This window comes from Rhinolophus ferrumequinum, chromosome 17 (assembly GCF_004115265.2).
Source record: "Rhinolophus ferrumequinum isolate MPI-CBG mRhiFer1 chromosome 17, mRhiFer1_v1.p, whole genome shotgun sequence".
NCBI classification, from domain to species: domain Eukaryota; kingdom Metazoa; phylum Chordata; class Mammalia; order Chiroptera; family Rhinolophidae; genus Rhinolophus; species Rhinolophus ferrumequinum.
The window spans coordinates 12,288,108-12,308,857 of NC_046300.1; the positions used below are offsets into that span (position 1 = coordinate 12,288,108).

Consider the following 20,750-nt stretch of genomic DNA (forward strand, 5'->3'; position numbering starts at 1 on the left):
TTGATATATAGCTCCAAAATATTGATGGAGCCTAAGTCCATACAATTTTCACAGAAGGCGTTGTACCAGTGGCCAGCTTACCAAGGGCTTATCAGCATCAACTGTTATCTCTGACAACTTTTAATAGCTATTTACACCCATCTAAATTATATACCACCACCTCACCTGGAAGTTTTTCTAAATTCTAAGAAGATTAAATGCTTAAACAAATTTCTTTGCTACATACTGTGTTTCCCTGAAAATAAGACCTAGCCGGACAATCAGCTCTAATGCAACTTTTGGTGCAATAAGACCCAGCCTTATATTATATTATTTATTATATTTTATTAAATTATATTATAGACCCGGTCTTATATTATAGTAAAATAAGACTGGGTCTTATATTAATTTTAGCTCCAAAAGACGCATTAGAGCTGACTGTTTGGCAAGGTCTTATTTTCGGGGAAACATGGTATATATTGTAGCTTTCTGGCTTGCCAGATTTTTTATGTAGTCCCCTTTTGTGTTTTTATGGAGTGCATGTATATATATAAGAAGACCTTTGAATAAGAGTGCATGTATATATATAAGAAGACTAATATAGCACATTTAGGGCAACTGTTTATGTCTGAGAATATGATTTTACTCTTTAAAATAATTAGATTATGGTAATAACCTTTACATTCATGATATATCGTGAAGTCTCACCAATGAGTAACTTCACACAAAATATGTGATCAGTAACACAATCCTAAAATAGTCCTGATCCTTCTGAAAAAAAACTTTATCCACTCTAAGAACAAATTACTACAAAAAAGCAGACACTAGCTTTCCTCGCTACCCAGAGAGGGACTCATATGGTGGTGTTCTCGGTTCCCACGTAACTTAAAGGGAATCTTTCACAATGTCTGGAGCCTTGATGTCCTGCAAATGAAGGAGGAGGATGTCCTCAAATTCCTTGCAGCAGGAACCCACTTAGGTGGCACCAACCATGACTTCCAAATGAAACAGTACATCTACAAACGGAAAAGTGATGGCATCTACATTATAAATCTGAGAAGAGAACCTGGGAGAAGCTTCTGCTGGCAGCTCGTACCACCGTTGCCATTGAGAACCTGGCTGATGTCAGTGTCATATCGTCCAGAAGTACCAGCCAGCGAGCTGTGCTGAAGTTTGCTGCTGCCACCGGAGCCACGCCTATCGCCGGCCGCTTCACTCCTGGGACCTTCACTAACCAGATCCAGGCAGCCTTCCGGGAACCGAGACTCCTGGTGGTGACCGATCCCCGGGCTGACCACCAGCCTCTCACAGAGGCGTCCTACGTTAACCTGCCGACCATCGCTCTGTGCAACACAGACTCTCCTCTGCGCTACGTGGACATTGCCATCCCTTGCAACAACAGGGGCGCTCACTCCGTGGGTCTGATGTGGTGGATGCTGGCCTGGAAGTTCTGTGCATGTGTGGTACCCTTTCCCACGAGCACCCGTGGGGGGTCATGCCTGACCTCTACTTCTACAGAGACCCTGAAGAGACTGAAAAGGAAGAGCAGGCCGCCGCTGAAAAGGCTGTGACCAGGGAGGAGTTCCAGGGTGAATGGACCGCTCCAGCGCCCGAGTTCACTGCTGCTCAGCCTGAGGTCGCGGACTGGTCTGAAGGCGTGCAGGTGCCCGCCGTGGCCATTCGGCAGTTTCCTACTGAAGACGAGTGCTCAGCTGCCCCTGAAGACTGGTCTGCAGCCCCCACTGCTCGGCCACTGAATGGGTGGGAACGACCACTGAGTGGTCCTAAGCTGTTCTTCCACAAACTCTTATGCAAAATGGAAATAAGGTTGATGGAAAATAATCAGTTTCTAAAAGTTAAAAAAAAAAAAGCGGACACTATTTCCTCCAGTTTGTATTAACATGAGCAACCAAAAAGATTAATATTTTAAAGCACAGCTACTTCAAAGTGCATACTGAACAGTCTTTATCTACACAGGCACATTTTTATAATTTCCAAATATAACTTTATGCCACTTAAGTTAAAAAAACAAACGATGTTTCATATTGTTTATGTAGTAAAAGTACAAGGAATATGTACATACCAACTTCCTAATACTTGGGGGGGCAAAGGGAGCAGGACTGCTGGAAAAGGTATTCAAGATGGCTTCAACTCTTTAGCAGTTTTTGTTTGTTTTAAATCAAATACAGCAAAATGACATCTGCTAATCTGGGTAGTGAGTACGTGGGTGTCTGTTACATTATTCTCTATACTTTGCATAGCGAAAATAACTGAATGAAAACAATAGCTGTGTATCAGTATTTCAGATGAAATAAACTCCAAATATAATGTTAAAATAGCTTTGTACTTTAATCTTTTTTAAAAAATTAAAATGGAGTCACCCAAAAAAGACATGAGTACTTTATGTAAACTTTTGTTAAATCAGCTAAACCTTATAAACTCCAGTCTCAAATATGAGGATAAAATATTTCCATCTTCTTGAAAAGGGAGTGGTCATAAAGGCTAAATAGGCTATAAGTATGTTTTATAAGGCTAAAGATTGCAGCTATGCGGGAGGATCTGTTTCCATTGCCTGTTGGAACTAAAATATCCTGTTTCTCAAAATGCGTTCACAAAATGATTGGCTGAATACTTTTAAACTGAGGACACTGTTAACATTTTAAAGACACTTTATATCCATTTTAAGTAGATTTTACAGTATGGATAAGGCTGCACAAAAAACAGTTCATAGTTTAAACTTTTAATAAAGTGACCATTAAATTATATATAAACTTCTTTCCTATATACAAACAGGTTAGAAAAACATAATCACAGAAAGATTTCATTCATAACAGCAACAATAGAAAAAAGGTACACACAAGATTAAATGGAGATGACATCTTGTTCCTGACTAGAAAATTTTTGTACTATATAAAGATATTAGTTTTCTCTATCTTAGTTTCTGTAACCAACAATATTCTCGGATTTCTTTAGGACTCAAATGATTCTTGAATTTATTTGGAATGGAATTATGAAGATAATCTAAAATGAATCAAATAACTATGAGAAGAGACAAATTCTATCAGATAACTAAAACACTATATAAATCAACAGCAACAGCGATTAAAGAAAAATATCATTGAGATAGCAATGAATAAAAAGTACAGTAATCAGAAAACACCCAGATATAATGTGGCAATTTAATAAATGAAAAAGGTGGTATTTCCATTAGTGGGAGAAAGATTACTTGATTAGTAGCATTAGGAGAAAGGGAATTGTCCTTCTAAAAAATATTTTTTCCATCTTTACTATATTAAAATTAAACCTACATTTGTGAAATATTTACATGTTTTAAAAAAAAAAACCACAATGAAATAAAATGTTATATGCAAGCAAGGGTGGTATACCTGAAAATAAAACCATTGTAAGAAGCCCAATATAAGCAAGACTTGAAACTCTGAAACCAAAAAGCAAAGACAGGATAATTTGTGTATGTATATAAACTTTTTAAATTTCAGGAAAAAAAAAATCACATATAAAGTACTTTAAAAAACTGACCTACTGGACACAAGACATGTGAAACATGACTAAAGGCTAATATCCATATGTACACCAAGATCTCAGGACAAAATCAGTGAGAAAAAATATCAGGGAAAAGGGCAGAAACCATCATTTCATAGGAAAAATGAAAGCAAGCAATAAGTATACACAAAAGAGTTTAAATTCATTTATTGTTTTTTTTCTTACCAGGCTGGCTGATAAGGATATATTTAAACTGGCAGAAACTTTTTAGAGGGTAAGTTGGCAGTATCCATTAAATGTAAGTGTAAATACCCTTTGGCTTAAAAAAAAATCCATTTTTATAATAGAAATGTATTCTATTCACAGAATATTCACAGGAATATTCACAGAATCATGCCAAGAGGTCTGCATAGTGAAGCATTCATAGAGAAAAAGCTAGAAATTACCCAAATGCTTATCAAGAGGGGAGTGAATAAAAAATACTTTATCCATTAAATGGAATATATATTCATCCACTGAAAAATATTTAAGCATCTTTTATGCTACTGGCATTACAATAACAGTGAATAAGAGAATCAAGGTCATATATCTAGCAGAGCCTGCATTCTACTGCTAGAGAGTTAAGCAATGAAAACAAGACAATTTCAAGAAAACTGCGGTGAAGAAAACAAACAGGTCAGAACAGGTGACAGGTGGGGGAGGAGGAGGACTCTAGCTAAGAGTGGGTGAAGAAGAAGTAACATGAGCAGAGGAGGAGGAACTGGCCAGGTGAAAGTGGGGTAGAACACTCCATGCAGGGAACAAGCAGGTGCAAAGGAAGAAAGGAGCTGCTCGGTAAAGGTACTAAAAGGTTACCAGTACGAATGTACGTCGAAGTTAGGGAACCATGAAGAGAGGCAGAGACCAGATCAATAAGGATGATGAATAAAATCCAAAGTGCACTGAGAAGCCACTGGCGTAATATGACTTGTGCTTTAGGCTTTTTAAAATTCACTCTAGGCCTGTGTGGAAAAAAGACCATGAGGAGCAAAGCAGGGAGACTGGTTAGGAGGCTACTGTACACCATCCAGGTGAAAGGGCACAGTGGATTACCATGTAGCCATTAAAAAGAATGAAGGCTACAGTGAAAAACTATTCAACATGCATTGAATATGCAAAGCATCTGCATACTTTTAAAGACATTATTGCATTTGCAGAACAAAATGTATACAGTATATGTTAGATACCAGAAATGATACTTGTCCAAGAAAATATCTTACATCATTTAGCCCCGCTACATGATAGCCAAAAGCTGACAATACAGCATTAAGGACGTCTCTAACCGTAAAAGCTTAGTGGCCTATAAAATGGACTTTCTGCAAAAGAAATGTGGAAACTATTTAGCCAACGATTAGATTCGTACCTTAAGGCAAAAACAAATTGATTTACAAAAAAAAGGAAGGGAGGGGAGGGGAAGAAAGGGGAGAAGGAATTAATTCTTTGGAAAAATAACCAATGTTTTCTAAAAGTGAAATCAAATTTATTGCAATTTTTTAATATTTTTGCAAATGTTATTGTATTTAATTACATCAATAAATATCCTACTTTTTAAGTAATTTAATAGATTTTCATTTAGTTCTTATCTATTAAAGTGGCAGTATTCTAAGAATCAACTGCATCACAAATGCCAGACTTCTGATTAAATAGTATCTTTTACAGCATAATTTTAGGATGTTACCTTGTAGTATCAGGTAAACATCTAATTTTGCCCATGACATACTTAACAAGGTAGCATAATTAAACGCCTAGCAACTTCAGTTCTGAAACTACTAAGTGTTATCTCATTAAATCTTCCCAACAACCTCATAACATAGACATTTCCCAAATAATCAGATGAAAAAACTGACAAGCAGCAGTTAATATAAGGGTATATATTAGGTTGGTGCAAAAGTAATTGTGGTTTTTGCAATTGTTTTTTTTAACCTTTTAAACCGCGATTACTTTTACACCAACCTAATATAAAGGATGCCAAAAAGATGTATACACATTTAAAGAAAGGAAAATTGTGTTAAAATTGTAACTCACTAAATACTGATAACAGAAGATGAATACAAGTCATGGGTGACTTCTGCAATTACAAGAGGTGCTCAAATTGGTTACCATCAGCGTCCAGACACTTCTGATTACGTTGAACTACTGCTTGAGCAACACTGACCAAAGTGTCCACTTGTATCCATTTTTTTGGCACCCCCAGTATATGAGTATAGCTAATACACTGCTCAGTTAAAATTCAAATCCAGGTCTGTTTAGTCTAGTCATGTACCCTTTTAATCAAATTATATACCACCATCCCCTGAAAGGTATAGCCAATTAGTATTTAACAGTCAATGTTGCAGATAAATCCAAAAGAAGGGTAAGCAATTTTTAGATAAGTTATCATATGTAATACTAAAGAACTACAATCTCTCAACAGTGACCACAGCGGGGACGGGGGAGATGGGACAGGACGATGACCCGCATATATACAGATTCCTAAGATTTCAATCACTACGTACTTCATACTTTGACTTTGTGCCTAGACAGGCAGGTACAGCACTACTGCCGACAAGAAACGCAGAATTTTCAAACATGAGTATACGATGCCAAGAAAAATGGAAGATTTTATTTCAAGGAAGTTTCTGGATGTTAACCTCTAGGTTCAGGCTATGGGCAGGATTAATGGCAGGAACGCAATGACTTCTAGAAGTAATGCATTGCTTTACATCCCGTAGCAATAACCTTCCTCTTCTCCACTTGTTACAAAGGTTTCCCTACGCCACCATACCAAGCGCAATGACCTTAAAAAAAAAAAGAATGAAAAAAAATTTTTAAAAAGCTCAGTGAGTGAACTCTGTGGTGGCTGGGCCTATACCTTTGGTTCTTCACTGTTTCCAAAGTGCTTAGCACATATCAAGCTCTTCAATATTTGATGGAGTGAATGTGCCAATAAGGAAAATGTTCAAAGTAGACAGTACGACAAATGAAATGTAACACGGAGGCTTAGATGGCCAACAAGAATTAAACGTAACCTCCGAGACTTCTTAAGTGCCTTCAGGAACATGAAGGATTCACTCAGGAAGAATGTATCTCATCCAGCAGAGAGGTCGGCCAACTTTTTCTGTTAAGAGACAGATGGCTAATATTTTAGGCTTGGAGGCCATAAGCTCTGTTGCAACTACTCAACTCTGCTGCTGCAGGAGGAAAGAAGCCACAGACAATATGCACACAAATGACGTGGCTGTGTTGCAATAAAACTTTATTCATGGAAATTGCAAATTTAAATTTCACCTAATTTCAGGTGTCATGAGATAGTAGTATCCTTTGATATTTTATCAGCCATTACAAAATGTAAAACCATTCTTAGTTCTCAGGCCACACAAAAACAGGTGTCAGGCAACAGTTGGCCAACCCCTCATCTATTATATACTTTCACTGAGAACAAACCAAAGGCAAGTGACTTTACATTTTAATTAAGCACATTAAACCTAAATGTGAAGACCAATAACAGAAACGGTTTTTAAGTGGGTTAATGGGTTACTAAGAGAGGTCCCACACTTTTTTTCTGTTGTCTTTCAAAACAGGTTGTGTGAAAAACAAAATTGGACCAAATGGCCTATGAAAGCCACATCAAGGCCATTTATTTGGGAAAAGCATTTCAAGCCATTAAGACCAGGTATGTGCTAAACCAGAATGTGGCCTCAACATAGTAGTGCCCCCTTGTCCACAGGGAATAAATTCTAAGACCCCCAGTGAATGCCTGGAACCACGGATAGTTACCAAACCCTAACCTACTTCTTCAACTCCGCTGAAAATGTGGCAGCAGCTTCTTCATCAGCAGACGTGGCCTCTCCGGTAACTTTTGTGTTCTTCAGTCCAGACCTATTCAAGGCGCGGTGTCACTCGTTTCAGGGGATCCTTGATGAAGTCTTCGTACAGGCTCCGCGCTTTCCAGTGTAACATGTTGCCATCACTAGGAACACGTTTTCTGTTCATGTCTTCCATCCGCAGATTTAATACTTTGTCCATCTTAACTAAGAACTCACTCACTGTGGCCGTAACTATCACAGTTTGAGGTGTGACAGCAAAACCAGCACAAATTTCTTTCTCCTTCATAATTTTACAGATATGAGATTTGTTCTTACCATAGATCTTAGCAACCTCAGCATACAATATTTTCTTTGCTTACTAAGCTGAGAAATTTCTTCACCTAAAGGAAGCACTTTCCAGCTTCTCTTTGGCGTGTCCAAATTGCCAGTATTACTACTCTTGCACTTTGGGACCATTATTAAATAAAACGAGGGTCACCTGAGCACAAGCACGGCAATACTGCGACAGTCCATCTGATAACCGAGACAGACGGCTACTAACAGGCGAGAGCGCCTAGAGTGGATACACTGGACACAGCGATGATTCATGTCTTGGGCAGGACAGAGCAGGAAGACGCAGGATTTTATCACATTACTCCAGAAGGGCACACAATTTAAAACTTGAATTCCTCATTTCTGGAACTTTCCATTTAATATTTTTGGACAGCGGTTGACCGCAGGTAACTGAAGTCACGGAAAGCAAAACCACGGATAAGGGAGACTACTCTGTATATGCTTTTAAAAATATTTCTTTACTATAAAGATTTCCAAGCTTGTTAAAGAATCCTTTAAACTGGCAACCAGATCCTTCCACCGGTTCTACCCTAGAACTTACAGAAACACAGGTGACTAGGCTCCATCCCGTGGTTTCTATCAGTAGGGCTGGAACAGGACACTGGCATGGTGTTTTTCTTTCAAGTGTCATACACTTTGCTGACGCGGCTCCTACCCCCAGTAAAGGCCTACAGTTGTACAGGAACCATATAATCCAACTCGATCAGTAACCTGAGTTAGGAAACACACAGAACAAACCTGGCTCCACACAATAACCCTAGCACCAGCTCCTTGAGAAGCATCTATTCCTAAGAAAATCCATTCTTAATCTTTAGCAACCTCCTGCCCCCACCGTGCTTATCAAGCTTACGTTACTCTCCCCAACAGGACATTCTGCTATCTTGGAAAGCATTACTGTAGTAAGAGGCCTCACACGTTAATTGTGAGGCTCTTTTGTATTTAGGAAGAGTAACAGAATATTACAGAAAGTAGAGTAACCTAGGAAGCATTTATTTTCATAATGTAACTGCTTTCGTTATCTTAACACAAAGAACATCAAGGAACAGCTCTAAATCCGATCTACTGCGAGTCCAATAACACACAAATAAATGAGTCATAACCTGGAGCTGCATACGAAGGTCCCATTGGTGATATTATGTTGTTTTCTCAATTCACCAAATTGTGAGCTTAATCAAGAGAGTTTCTGTTCCACAAGAAAGCCTGCCCACAATTCCTTCATTTAGTCAACAATTCCAGAATACAACAATTCCAAAAGCATAAATGCAATATATGTACAGATTTCATTCATTTACTCAACAAATTTTTATGCAACTGCTACATGCCAAAAGAGGTGTAATGGATTTGGGGTATGCAGTAGTGAATAAAACACACATGGTCCTTGTATTCTTGCAAAGGAGACAGACAGCAACTGAATCAATGATTACAAAGAGTATTAAGTGTGTAGCTGAGTAACAAGTGAGAGACGAGAGCAAGAACAAGTGGAAGGTGCCCAGATTCTGGAGGGTAACCTTCAAGCTCAGACCTGAAGAAGAATGCAAAAGAGCCAGCACATAATGAGCAGAGCAGGGACATTCCAGAAACAGGAAGTAACATGTCACAAAAGTCCAGTCATGAAAGACCTGATCATCTTTTAACAACTAAACCTTGAGACAGATTCAATTATAGTGGGAAAGGACGAGTGCAACGAGATGAGGTTGAAAATACCCAGATCATGGTAAGGAATGCATTTTTTATTCTAATGCCACTGAAAGTCCATGAAAAGTTCTAAGCAGGTGAATAACAAGATCCCACTTGAGTTTTTAAAAGCTGTTTTTGGCTATGATGGAAAAAAACCTGAAAGGAAACAAGAAAGCAAGCAGGGAGACCATGTCCACAGGATATCTTTTTCAGGCTGTGAAAGCACACAGAGAAATAAATGGGGCATTAGCTGGAGGGAAACAAAGGTTGTCCAATTCTAGAACATTCACTGATTCAACAAATCTTCATTGAGCATCTACAGCTTCCAGACATTGTTCTGGGTACCAGGGATACAAAATCAGGGCAAGACCCTGAGAGGAGGAAAGAACAAGCAAGTCAACACTACTTCAAAGTATAAGTGCCACAAACCAACTCAAAGAGGATAATATGATAAACTAAAAATGGGTGAACAGGGAAGACCTCAGTGGGGAAGTGACATGTGACATGAGTCATAAATGACAAGAAGGAACCACCTCTGCAAAGCTCTGGAATATATCTATATGCTATTGGGACTGATCCAAAGTGAGGTGGTAAGATTTAAAAGTCCTTCACTTAACACATATTTACTTTATCACCTATGTACCATGGTTCTATGGACTAGGAAGAAAGCAGTGAAGGAAGCAGACAAAAATCCCTGTCTTCCTGGAGTTTACATTCTAGGAGGCTAAGAGGGAAAAAGACAAACAAACAAGTAAAATGTCTATTGTGTTAGACAGTGATGAGGGCTAAGGAGAAACATAAAGCAAGAAAGGAGATAGGAAGCTGGGGAAGGACTTCAGCTAGTGTGGCCAAAAAAAAAGCCTGAAAGAGCTGAGGAAGTGGGTGGGCCCAGTATGGACAGAGCAGGCTTGACCAACGGGAGGAAACGCAAGGGAGGAAACGCAAGGCCAGCACCGGGTGGAGAGGAGTGAGAGGAGAAAAGGAGTCCACAAAGAGAGTGGTCTGAACAGATAGGAGTTAGTGCTTTTACTGAATGAGATGATAAGCCCTGGAGGTTTTTGAACAGAAAAGTTACATGACTTATTGTTTTAAAGGGATTACTCTGGTACTGTGTTGACAAATACATTTAAGGGGAACAAAGAATAAGCAGGGAGACCAGTTAGAAGGCCTTTGCAGTAATCCTGGCAAAAGATTAAGATGGCATGGCTACGGTGAGAAATTGTTAGATTTCGGGTATATCTTAAAAAGGAAGAACACGCACGATTTATAGACAGGGATTGGATATAGGGTGTGAGAGACAGTTGAGTCAAGAACAGGAACAGCAAGGTTTTAAGTTTGAATAAATGGAAATACAGACTTGCATTAGTTGCATAGTTCCTTAGGAAAGATTAAGCAGCAGCTTTGGAGGAAATCGGGAGTTTAGTTTTAGATATACTAAGTTTGAGGTGCTTCTTAGACATCCAAAATGTTGAAAACCTAGTTAGATATTAGTATCTACAGTTCAGGGGGAAAATCTAGGCTAGGGATATAAATTTAGAAATCATCAGCAAGTAGATTAAATACCATCTGTTTAAAGCTAGGAGACCAAAGTGTATTTAGACAATGAAAAAGGAGAGGTCCAAGCAGTAAGCTTTTAGCCACTCCACCAAAGCGGTCAGAGAGATGACAGAAAAAGCAGAGAGACTAAGAAGGAACCACCAGAGAGGTACTAGGAGGAAAGCCTGCTAGCGCATGTGGTGGCCTAGAAACCAAGTGAAAAATGTTGGAAGCAACTGTGCCAAAATGTCACTAGTAGGTTCAGTGAGATGACGACTGGAAATTTATAAATGTGGCCTCTGATAGGGTTTCAACAGGAAAGGGGAGAGAGTGCACATGAATAATTGTTTCAAGGCGTTTTGTTGTAAAGAGAAGCAGACTGGCATGGTGGGGGAAAGGGGAGACAGAAAGGAGAGAGTTTCTTTAATAATGAGATAAATGATGCCATGTTTGCCTGCTCATAGTAAGAGCCAGTTGAGAAGGAAAAAGCAATGATGCGAGAGAAGGGAGAACGACAGAGTGAAAAGCTTGAAAGTAAGAGGCAATAGGCTCGCGTGTACAAATGAGCTGACTCCGTCTCGTGGAACACTCCACCCATCCACGGTGACAAAGCAGTCACAGACGTGGGAGCATGCAGGAAGTCTTCCAATCATTCAATATGCTTCGTCAAGTAGAAGGCACTGGCATCAGAGGAGAGGGAGAGTGGGGGAGAAAGTGTCAGAAGGTTTGAAAGGAAGAACAATCATAAAGGAGGGTAAACAGATAGCCCAGGGACCAGGTTGCTGACAGTGCATGTAAGAAAGTAATTATGATTCAACAGGAACTTTCAGCTGGAAGAAGTGAGGGTGAGGGATACTGAAAAGCTTAGATGGACAAAGAGACTGCAGATCCCAGTGGGGTTGAGGGGCTGTTGGAACTAAGTATTTACTTGACGTGAGATGGGTAAAACACACGGTGTTCTAGGATGTGACACTGGGAATGTGTGGTTAAATCAGAGTGAAAAGTAAGATCATTGGAGAAGAAATCAAGGAATTAAAAGGCCAGAACGCTGAAAGCATCCTCTCCATCAGTTACTCAACATGCCGGCCACAACCACCTAGTGAGCTTGCGCCACATTATACATCAACATACTCACTGCTTCCTTCATCAAAAAGTCTTGCTACAAAAAAAGTCGGCTGAACTAAACAGTGAACTTAATGACATAGGTGATTTAAATTCTGGCACGAAGTCCTTATAGCAATTCATACCTGTAACAAACAGTTCCCAGGGCAGACGCCACTGGCACTAGTGCTGCTCTACATGGCACTGATATCACCAAGAGCCAACAACGGTGACAGCAATAAAGAAGACAGTGAGCCAGGAGCTAATCAGTGTTCACGGAAGGCGGGCAATGACCCAGGAAAGTTGGTAGATGACTGAAATACGGGGGGGGGTATTGGACGGCATGAGAGTCCAAGCTTGAAACTCTGGGAAAAAATGGTCAAAAAGTGACAATGAGGAAAGAAGACACGGCCTCTGGGTTCAGCAGTAAAAGGTGTGCAAAAAAGGAAAACATGACCACTTGAGAGCTGTAAGGGAAGCAGCATTATCAGGGGAGAGGCTAGGTTACAGCTGGAACAAGAAAGAAAACAGAATATTCCCAGAATAGAATTTTGAGAATAAAAGGGATTTGCTGATGACTGAGTTCTAGAAGGCACAACAAATGGGTTTCAGGAGATGATAAAAGGTGGAAACTGGAGACCAAAAAAGCAGTGGAATTAGCATCTGGAGGGATAAGGGCAATAGAGAAGAACGAGGTGTAACAAAGGAACAAAGTCCTTGAAAATACATGTGTCAGGACCAGCCTCTGACCAGAATATAATTTTCCTCCTTTATAAAGATGGACCCTCCAAGCAGATTGAGGATGAAAAGGTGAAGGACTTAGTGCTTTGCTTCTGATAGGGGAGAGTTTGAGGAGCAGAGAGACAGTCTTCCCGTCTTAGAGCTTTCCAGAGGAATGTGCTGAGCTCTGGGGTGTAATGGCAATGGCAGAAACCTCAGGCCCTTGAGCAGATAGTCAGGGCGTTCTTTCAAGCATGATTAAGAAGTATTCTTACAAAAAAGACCCAACTTGAGTATTTCCCAGCTTCCATTTATCAGCAATACCATTTTAACTATCATTACTGACACATGAGGTACCCCGGTCTTCTGGAATTCTAGACGTGGAATCTCTTCAACGTCCTAGCCTCTTATTTCTCATTCAATGGGGAATAGAATGGCTGGCACTCTGATTCAGAACCCAGGAAAAATGACGCAGCACTAAGGCAGGAAATAGTGACCTACAAAGGACAACCATCAGATAGTTTTACTACATGAATGGATCACAGGATATTCATAACCAGAAGTTAGAATATAAACTTTATTTCATATTCTCATGTGGGTTTTCCAATATAAATAAAAAAATTTAATAAAACAGTTCGGTTTAAAAACTAAACAAACTTTAAAATTAAGCAAAATGTCAGAAAACAGGCTAAATTTACGAATCTATCTACAGAGTGCTATGTCAGCATACCACGCTTTCTGCATAACATTTAGGGCCTACTTTTGTATTTAAATAAACTATTAGGTATAAATAACGTTTGACATTGCTGCATTCTTTCAGTAACTCAGAAAAGAATTCAATTGTCCACGTCAGCACTTTCTACATAGGGGAATGGAACTCCACTTGGAAGCCTCCATAGTTAGTGGGATTGAAAAGTACTTCCAAGAAACCCTTGTTCCTCCCTTATACATGTGGCATTCATCTAGTATATGGAAAACTTCAAAGACAGACTCACTCCCTACACTCTTACCCCAAACCACTTAATTATACTTAAAGGGGTGGGGGGGGGATTTACAACCACCCCTCAGTGCAGTAAATTACTACAATCATTTAAGACCATCTTCAAATTGCACTCTCAAGAAATTTTGCAGTAAATCTAACTTCCCACATTTTTATATGGATAATGTACAATAAAACATGTGTCCATATCATCATTATTCCAGCTATAATAAAATCCTGTTAATAAAAGAAGTTTATTAAACCCTCGAGTTTTGCACATCTTTTACTTCCCAATCAGATCAGCTACCTGCATTTAAGATTTATTAATCATAGATATGGTTTATCTGCCATGATTGATGAACTTGAAAGAACTTAAACAGGTTAAAAATATCTCCCCTACCCCAATTTTTTAACTAATTGTTTAACACACCTGTTACAAATCAGCTAAAAGGGAAATGTCAGTCCAGCAACATGTGAATTATGAAATCACAAGTAAAACTATCGGAATATTATTAGTGAAAAATTGAGATGGAAATAAACAGAGGAGCAAATAGAAAGTGCTATGAAGCTGTTTCATTCACCTCAGCATCATCCAGCTGTTCACACTTTTCAAACTGTTACAGGGGGAAAAAACAGCCTTGTTTTTAGAAGTTCAAAAGAAATGAGAGGCAGGCAACTTCTGGACTAGTACAAGAGAAACTTTACAGTGGCTCTGCAAAGTTACATGGGGGTGTGGGACAGACAGGTGAGGGGTGAGCACCTCTGGGACAAAGGCTTTGTGCTCAGGCCACTGATCAGTTCTGCTTGCATCCTACACCACGTCAGATGAAAATAACTGCAGCCTGCAGCACTAGCTTCAGATGATGCTTCTGAAAACCAGTGTTGGCCTATGGTTTGCATTTTCAGTCCAAACATAGTTTGCCATCTACAAATGTAGTGTGAACATTAAACACACAACTTGTCAAACTCTGGAAATGAAAAACTTTGCCCTGGCAGCAAAAGATTTAACCAAAATCTACTTAACTGCCTGCGTAAACTTACCCTGACCAAATAGGAGTATGCCATTAATTTAAGTATTTCAATTAAGTTTTCATTATCTAAACTTTGCTTTTAAGTTTTGCACCTAGTCTGATAATAGGTAGTCTTAGAAATGCAGACTTCGGCTGAAAAACAGGACATGATTTAAAGACATCAACAAAATTTTAAGCTGACATGATTGTGTAGACAGAGCCAGAATTTGTCCAGCATTTATAGTTTGAGACTGCTTTTTAAAAATACACTTTAAAAAACTATACTTAAGTAACAAACAAGTTGTTATTTTTCCTCATTTTCCTTGACCCAAACCATCTTAATTCCTAAAGCTGAAGGTGTGGTTTTCCCAGATTTCACCAACAAGTTAATAATATGAACGTGCTTTTAAGTTCCTAATCTATAATCAATTGATACAAGGCATTTTCTAAATGCCTAAACATGAACCTGATAGTTTAGCAATCTTATTTCCTAAATCCACAGAATCCGATTTTCCTCATTTAGAATCTAGAATCATCTTTATTAAAAACCTGTACTCCAAATTGCAAGATGTTACAAACTGGCAATATCCTGCCAATAGGAGTATTTAATTTGGGCTGAATATTATCTTAAAACATGAATTTTATTCCCCAACACATGCAAATCAAGGGATACACATTAGTGGATTTCCTGCTTTACTCTTAGGGAAATAAAATCAGGTGATGTGGCAACATAAACTGTATTTCCACACAATGGTGGAGCTGCCGCAGACTGGCTACTCAGATGAGACATGTACTCTCCAATTTGTTGTAGTTCATAGGGTTCCAGTTACCCCATACTTGCCAGGCTCTGGAGACCGAGTAGCCACTTCCAGTGTAATGTAAGACCAATCCTACATGCTTTGTGAAAGCAATCTTACTTTAGTCACTTATCTTGAATGTTAAACTGTTGTATACTATATTAATGAAGTAGCCAATTTCCGAAGATAAAGTCCCTAAAAGGCAATTTTTTTCAATAAGCTTTATGTACATCATTTTTAAAAGAACTTTCAAATCTATTCTCATATCTCATAAAAATCTTGACAGAAAATTAGAACAGAAGCTACTTGACTTGGAGATGGTAAATGCTGCATCAACTTAAATGTTACTAATTGCAAATGTGATCTTTTATGAAGGAACACAATCCATTCTGAAATAACAATTTACATTAAGCAATTGAGGCATTCTTGGCTTCTTGTTAAAAAAAAAAAAATCTAAACTGAGAATTTTCAATAAAATGACCATTTGACTTCCAAAAGCCGATTTAGAATATGTTTCATTCCTGTTACTAATCAGAATCTGATTTGAAACTAGCATTTTCAGAAAATGTTACTAATAGAAATAGCAAGAACTTTCACATAGGAGCATAAAGGGTCTCATTAAAAAATGTAAAGGGCAAAATATTGCTATAGTGCACCCTAGCCTATGATTCTATATAAATGAGACCCTGTAGTAACTAGGGCATTATAGCCTAGAGTTCAAATACACTTACACTGATTCATCTGGCTTTGTTTCTATCTAGATTCTAACAGCAGATATAATATTCCGTAACAATGTAACTGAGCTGAACACTTACTCATGTTTTACTGTGTAAGTGATTTTAGATAAATTGACAATTCACTTCTTCATTAACTTTTTCTGAGAATGTGTTTCTATAATTCATTAATATGGCTAAACATTATAATTTCTTACCCCAAAATTATTATGTTGAGTTTTTTGGTTTGTCATTATGATATATTTAAGTAGAACTGCCTACTTAAAGCAGACAAAAATTTAATTCCCAATTTTACTCTGACCTTTCTCCTGCAAATATTGGTTGAGATGACATTTTGGCAAGCCAACCTTACAATTAGCAGTATTGATATGAATAAATCATTCTAGTATTCACAAGGTTTCTTACCAGTGCTTTCTCATCAGAACTATTTATAAATATATGTATTCCACACAAACTTGGTAGGTGGGAAAAGTCACAAGCATTAGATTATATCCACTGGAGGGCACTCAACATGACCAAAGCATGCGATAAAAACATGCCCTACTACTCCTCTCACTCTGCTGCCTGTCAGGTCTGAGGGAGACTGGGAGTGGGGAATGTCTCTTAAAAGAAAAGCTGCCCACAATTTTTAAAAAGTCAAAAAAGTAAACTCTTTTTTAAAAGGGTTCCTAATGTGATTGACTTTCTAAGAGCTGCTTTTTCCTTCAGGAGAAAGTAGATTATATACATACTTCAAGGATAACAGGGGGTTCAGGCCTCAACAGAGGGATCTAGGTTTTTAAACCAAGTCAAGCTCAGTCTTGCACGAAACACAAAAGAAGCATTCTTAAAGTAAACAGAGGAAATAAAGAACTTTCTCCTGAGTTTAAGTGATGAAAAACTATACGAGTTAACACCTACTCATTTTCAAGCAACACTAATCACACATTTTTCTTTCACAGACGCTAAAAACTATATATTCATTTTAGCCTATTAGCCTAGTTATGTATCACATTCATAATTACAACACTATTACACAAACAATAGTCTGTTAAAGAATGAGAACTGACTCTGCAAATCAGTTATCCTCTCAATGAGGGGTAACAAGAGGCTACCTGCTCTGGACGAAGAAGCAGTAGCAGCAGCTCCTCGTCTATGTTTAATATTTACTTTTATGGCATAAAAATGTTTTTTAATCAACCTATTTCAACAAAAGATATTGTATTACCAATAAAAAGAGGGCTACAAGGAAACAACCAAGTTAATACAACTAATGTTTTCAAAAACAATGTCAGAAGTCAACATGTAGCCCTACAAAAGGGTTGCCAACACTTTTTATTAGACATTTGTCCTGCTCTAAAAGCATTCATCCTTTCTGCCGTGGGTTAGCAATCAAGCAGGCTTCCAACCAAGCTCAAAGTACAAACTTAAAATTTACCACCTACTCATCTACAATGATTATCAGCAATTAGTAAACCATGAGAGAAACAAAATCATGGACAGATGTACTGTTTCAATAACAAAAGTTTCAGTAGGCTGAACATACTATGTAGCCCATTTATGGGGTTTTCATTTCACTGCTGCTTGTAACTTAGAGTGATAGTCAAACTTTTGAATTGTTCACATCTCTAGTTTCAGCAAGACTTAACACTCCTCTTCCCACTCCTCCCAACAACCAAGAAAAGGATGTATGAAGCTAGTTTTCTTAAGCACCACATCTCAAAATACGTTTAGAGAAACTTGCTGAGGAGGAGGAGGGAACTATTTATGAAAACAGACTTCATTTATATGAACAATTTTTATTCCAGTCATCACTAGGTAACAGTTGGAAGCTCAATTCATAGTTTCTTAAGTTTTAATACTGGAATATACATTTTTCTACCTAATAACCTTGGTAAAGGAAGCAGTCCGATAATTAGTCCAAAAGAAAGAACACTCTTGAATGCTTCTTGACACGCGAACACTGTTAAATGCCTCATTTTTTCATGAGCCACATTTTTAAAAACTTGGTTTTTCCTGAAAGCTATTTAAAATGACTATTCTGGCCTCTGGGAGAATCTCAGGCCTGGGACTCTAAATTACATGCTACTCTAAACTTTCTAGTACAGTTTTTTATTTCCCCCTCAAGGACCTCAGACTTAAATAGTCTCAACATTCCTTTAATCCTATAGAATAGCCTTCTGCAAGTTTTTCAAGTTACTTTTGCAATCACTTTAGGGCCTTGCCCTTGGACGTGGCCTTCAGAACAAAGACTAGGTCAAAGTAATGAATATCGGGGGCAAATTAATCAAATTTTGTGGAAGGATATTATCAAATGCACTTTATTGTTCCTCTTTTTTTAATCCAGAGACTTTGTGGTTTTAAATGTAAAAGTAAAGTAAATGCAGCAGCAACCTTAGGTCAGACAAAAAAAAAAAAACAAAAAAAATCTCCAAAATACGTTTATGTCACTAATTTAAGCAGATACTAAACCGTAGTAGCATTATGCAAATAACATTTTAAGCTATGTCTAACATTTCCTAGAATGAGGACTAGTTAACACGAAGACATATGAGGGTGTTGAATGTTTACCGAGAGGCAATAATGAAACGGCTTCCTAAATTCCAGACAAAATACTTAGTAACTTAGCCATCCGAAAAACATTAGCCTAGACTTCATCAAAGGATAGCCGTCTCTTCAAGTTGATGTCTAGTCTAAGCCACCACTATTCATGACACAAAGCTCTCATTTCACGAAAACCACTCCTCGATTTCCTTTTGCCGACCTCTGCATACCAGCAGGCCGGTCTCTCTTCATTCACCACTCACAACCGGGGGGCGGGTGGGGGGCAGGCCACAGATGTCTGAAAGATACAAACTAGGAGACAATACTCCCTCCAAAAGGGAACAGAAAACGAAGGGAACAACTACCCCCACCTGCCAAAGCCTTCCAGTTTAGCGGATTCAGAAGAGGGCTGCGAGAAACTTCCAAAGTCTCCGTTCGAGTCCTCTTCCCCAGGCAAAACAATGCAAGAAGTTGCAACGCCTGAATTTCCCTCGGCCCGTTTCGTAGCGAGGGAAACATTCACGCCGCTGAAAAGCAAACGTGCTCTAAAAATCAAGTTTCGCTGCCATAAAACTAGGGGAATAAATAATTCCTCCGAACGAGATCCTCGAAGCAGTCGGGGGCTGCACCCCGCGCCTTAACTGGTCAGAAACAGGAAGGCAGGCGCCCCAGCCCGCATTCTGACTGGGGTCTCACGCCCGATGCCATCCATTGCAACTCCCGGGGCACCGCACGACGCTTCACTCACCTGCACGGCACAAGAAAACATAGGTGCAAGACACGGATCTCCTGTGTGCAAATCCTACTGACGCATCGCACCGTTTGCACTGCTAGTTTGGTTCCTCTAAGGTTTAAAGTTGCTTCGATTGAAACAAGCGCCAGTGCCAAACTCAGGCGGAGCGTGGAAAAAAAAAATACTAACAATTCTCTTAAGAATTTTCCTTAAGGACGAGGGAGGGAATCTGGAGAGAAAGTCCACTAGCCCTATCCCCACGGCAGAGGGGACCCAGGGTGGTGTCCCAGGCCCGGCGCCCGTACCCCAACTCCCCGCTGGGAAGGCGGAGCCCCCGTCCCCACCCCGCCCCCCACCCCGGCCCCGGCGCATCCCGAGGCGCAGGGTCCCTCCCCCAAACTCGGCCGCGGCCGGAGCCCCTGACGGAAACCAGAGTCCCGCCGCCCCCCACGCCAGCCATCCCAGCTCTTGGACGCGCCCTCGCGGCGCCCCCTCCCCGCCAGCGGCGCCCCCAAAACCCCCGAGAAGCAGGGTGACCGAAACCCGGGCCCGGCCGCCGCCCTCCGCCCCCGGGTGCAGCCCGCCCCCGCCGTCTCCCCGGCGCCCCCAGCTCCCCGCTCCGGGCCTCCGGGGCTGCGCCGAGCCCGGCTCTCAGCCGCCGCCGCGATCGCGCGCCCTCGACGAAGTTTGGCTCCGAAGAGGGAGCGGGAGCAGCCCGGAAGGGTAAGGAAGGGAGCGCCCAAGCACCTCAGGGGAACAGGCTGCTCCCGCCGCGGGAGTCCGACCGTCCTCGGCCTGCGGTGGCGGCTCGGCGGGGACTGGAGCTGCTCCTCGCACCGTCCTCCGTCTCCGCCTCCCCTCGCTCTCCGCTCTCGGAGACGGGATAACGCGGCTGCCACAGACCGAGAGGCTTAAAATGGCGCCGCACAAGGACCTCTTATAAGTCGCGCAGGAGCCGCTGTATCCTGCCGCCAGCGGCGCAGCGCGGAGCGTTCCGCCGCGCGAGGACAAGGGGCGGGGCGCGGGAGGACGCGGAAAGTAGTCCCCGCGCCGCGGAGCCGCCGGGCGCCGTCCCAACGCCCGGGGCCCGGGCGGGGCGCCCTCGCGCTCCCGGGACGCGGTCGGGGATGGAGCCTCACCGCTGCCCCGCCGTGCGGGACCGGAGGGCGGCCCGCGGGGGCGCCGTAGTTCGGGGTGGGCTGGAGGGAGGAGGCACCGGGATCCTCCACTGTCCCGAACCGGACGCCCCCGCCCCGCGCGTGCCCCGAGCCGTGAGACCCGA

General features: G+C 40.7%; 2 protein-coding genes across 3 annotated transcripts in view; one reads left to right on the forward strand and one right to left on the reverse strand.

Annotated features, from left to right (window-relative positions):
* Window positions 1–20,375, reverse strand: part of CTNNB1 (catenin beta 1) — a 39,520-nt gene extending 19,145 nt beyond the window's left edge. For both annotated transcript variants that reach the window (XM_033132034.1, XM_033132033.1), the window contains exon 1: window positions 20,216–20,375. The gene's annotated coding sequence lies outside the window, so the exon portion shown is untranslated. The remainder of the gene's footprint in view (window positions 1–20,215) is intronic.
* LOC117036791 (40S ribosomal protein SA-like) lies at window positions 874–1,894 on the forward strand. Its single transcript, XM_033132035.1, is given in 3 exon segments — window positions 874–1,035; window positions 1,038–1,419; window positions 1,422–1,894. Coding segments are annotated over 3 exon segments (966 nt in total). The 5' UTR covers window positions 874–909; the 3' UTR covers window positions 1,880–1,894.
* Window positions 20,376–20,750: the final 375 nt, after the last annotated feature.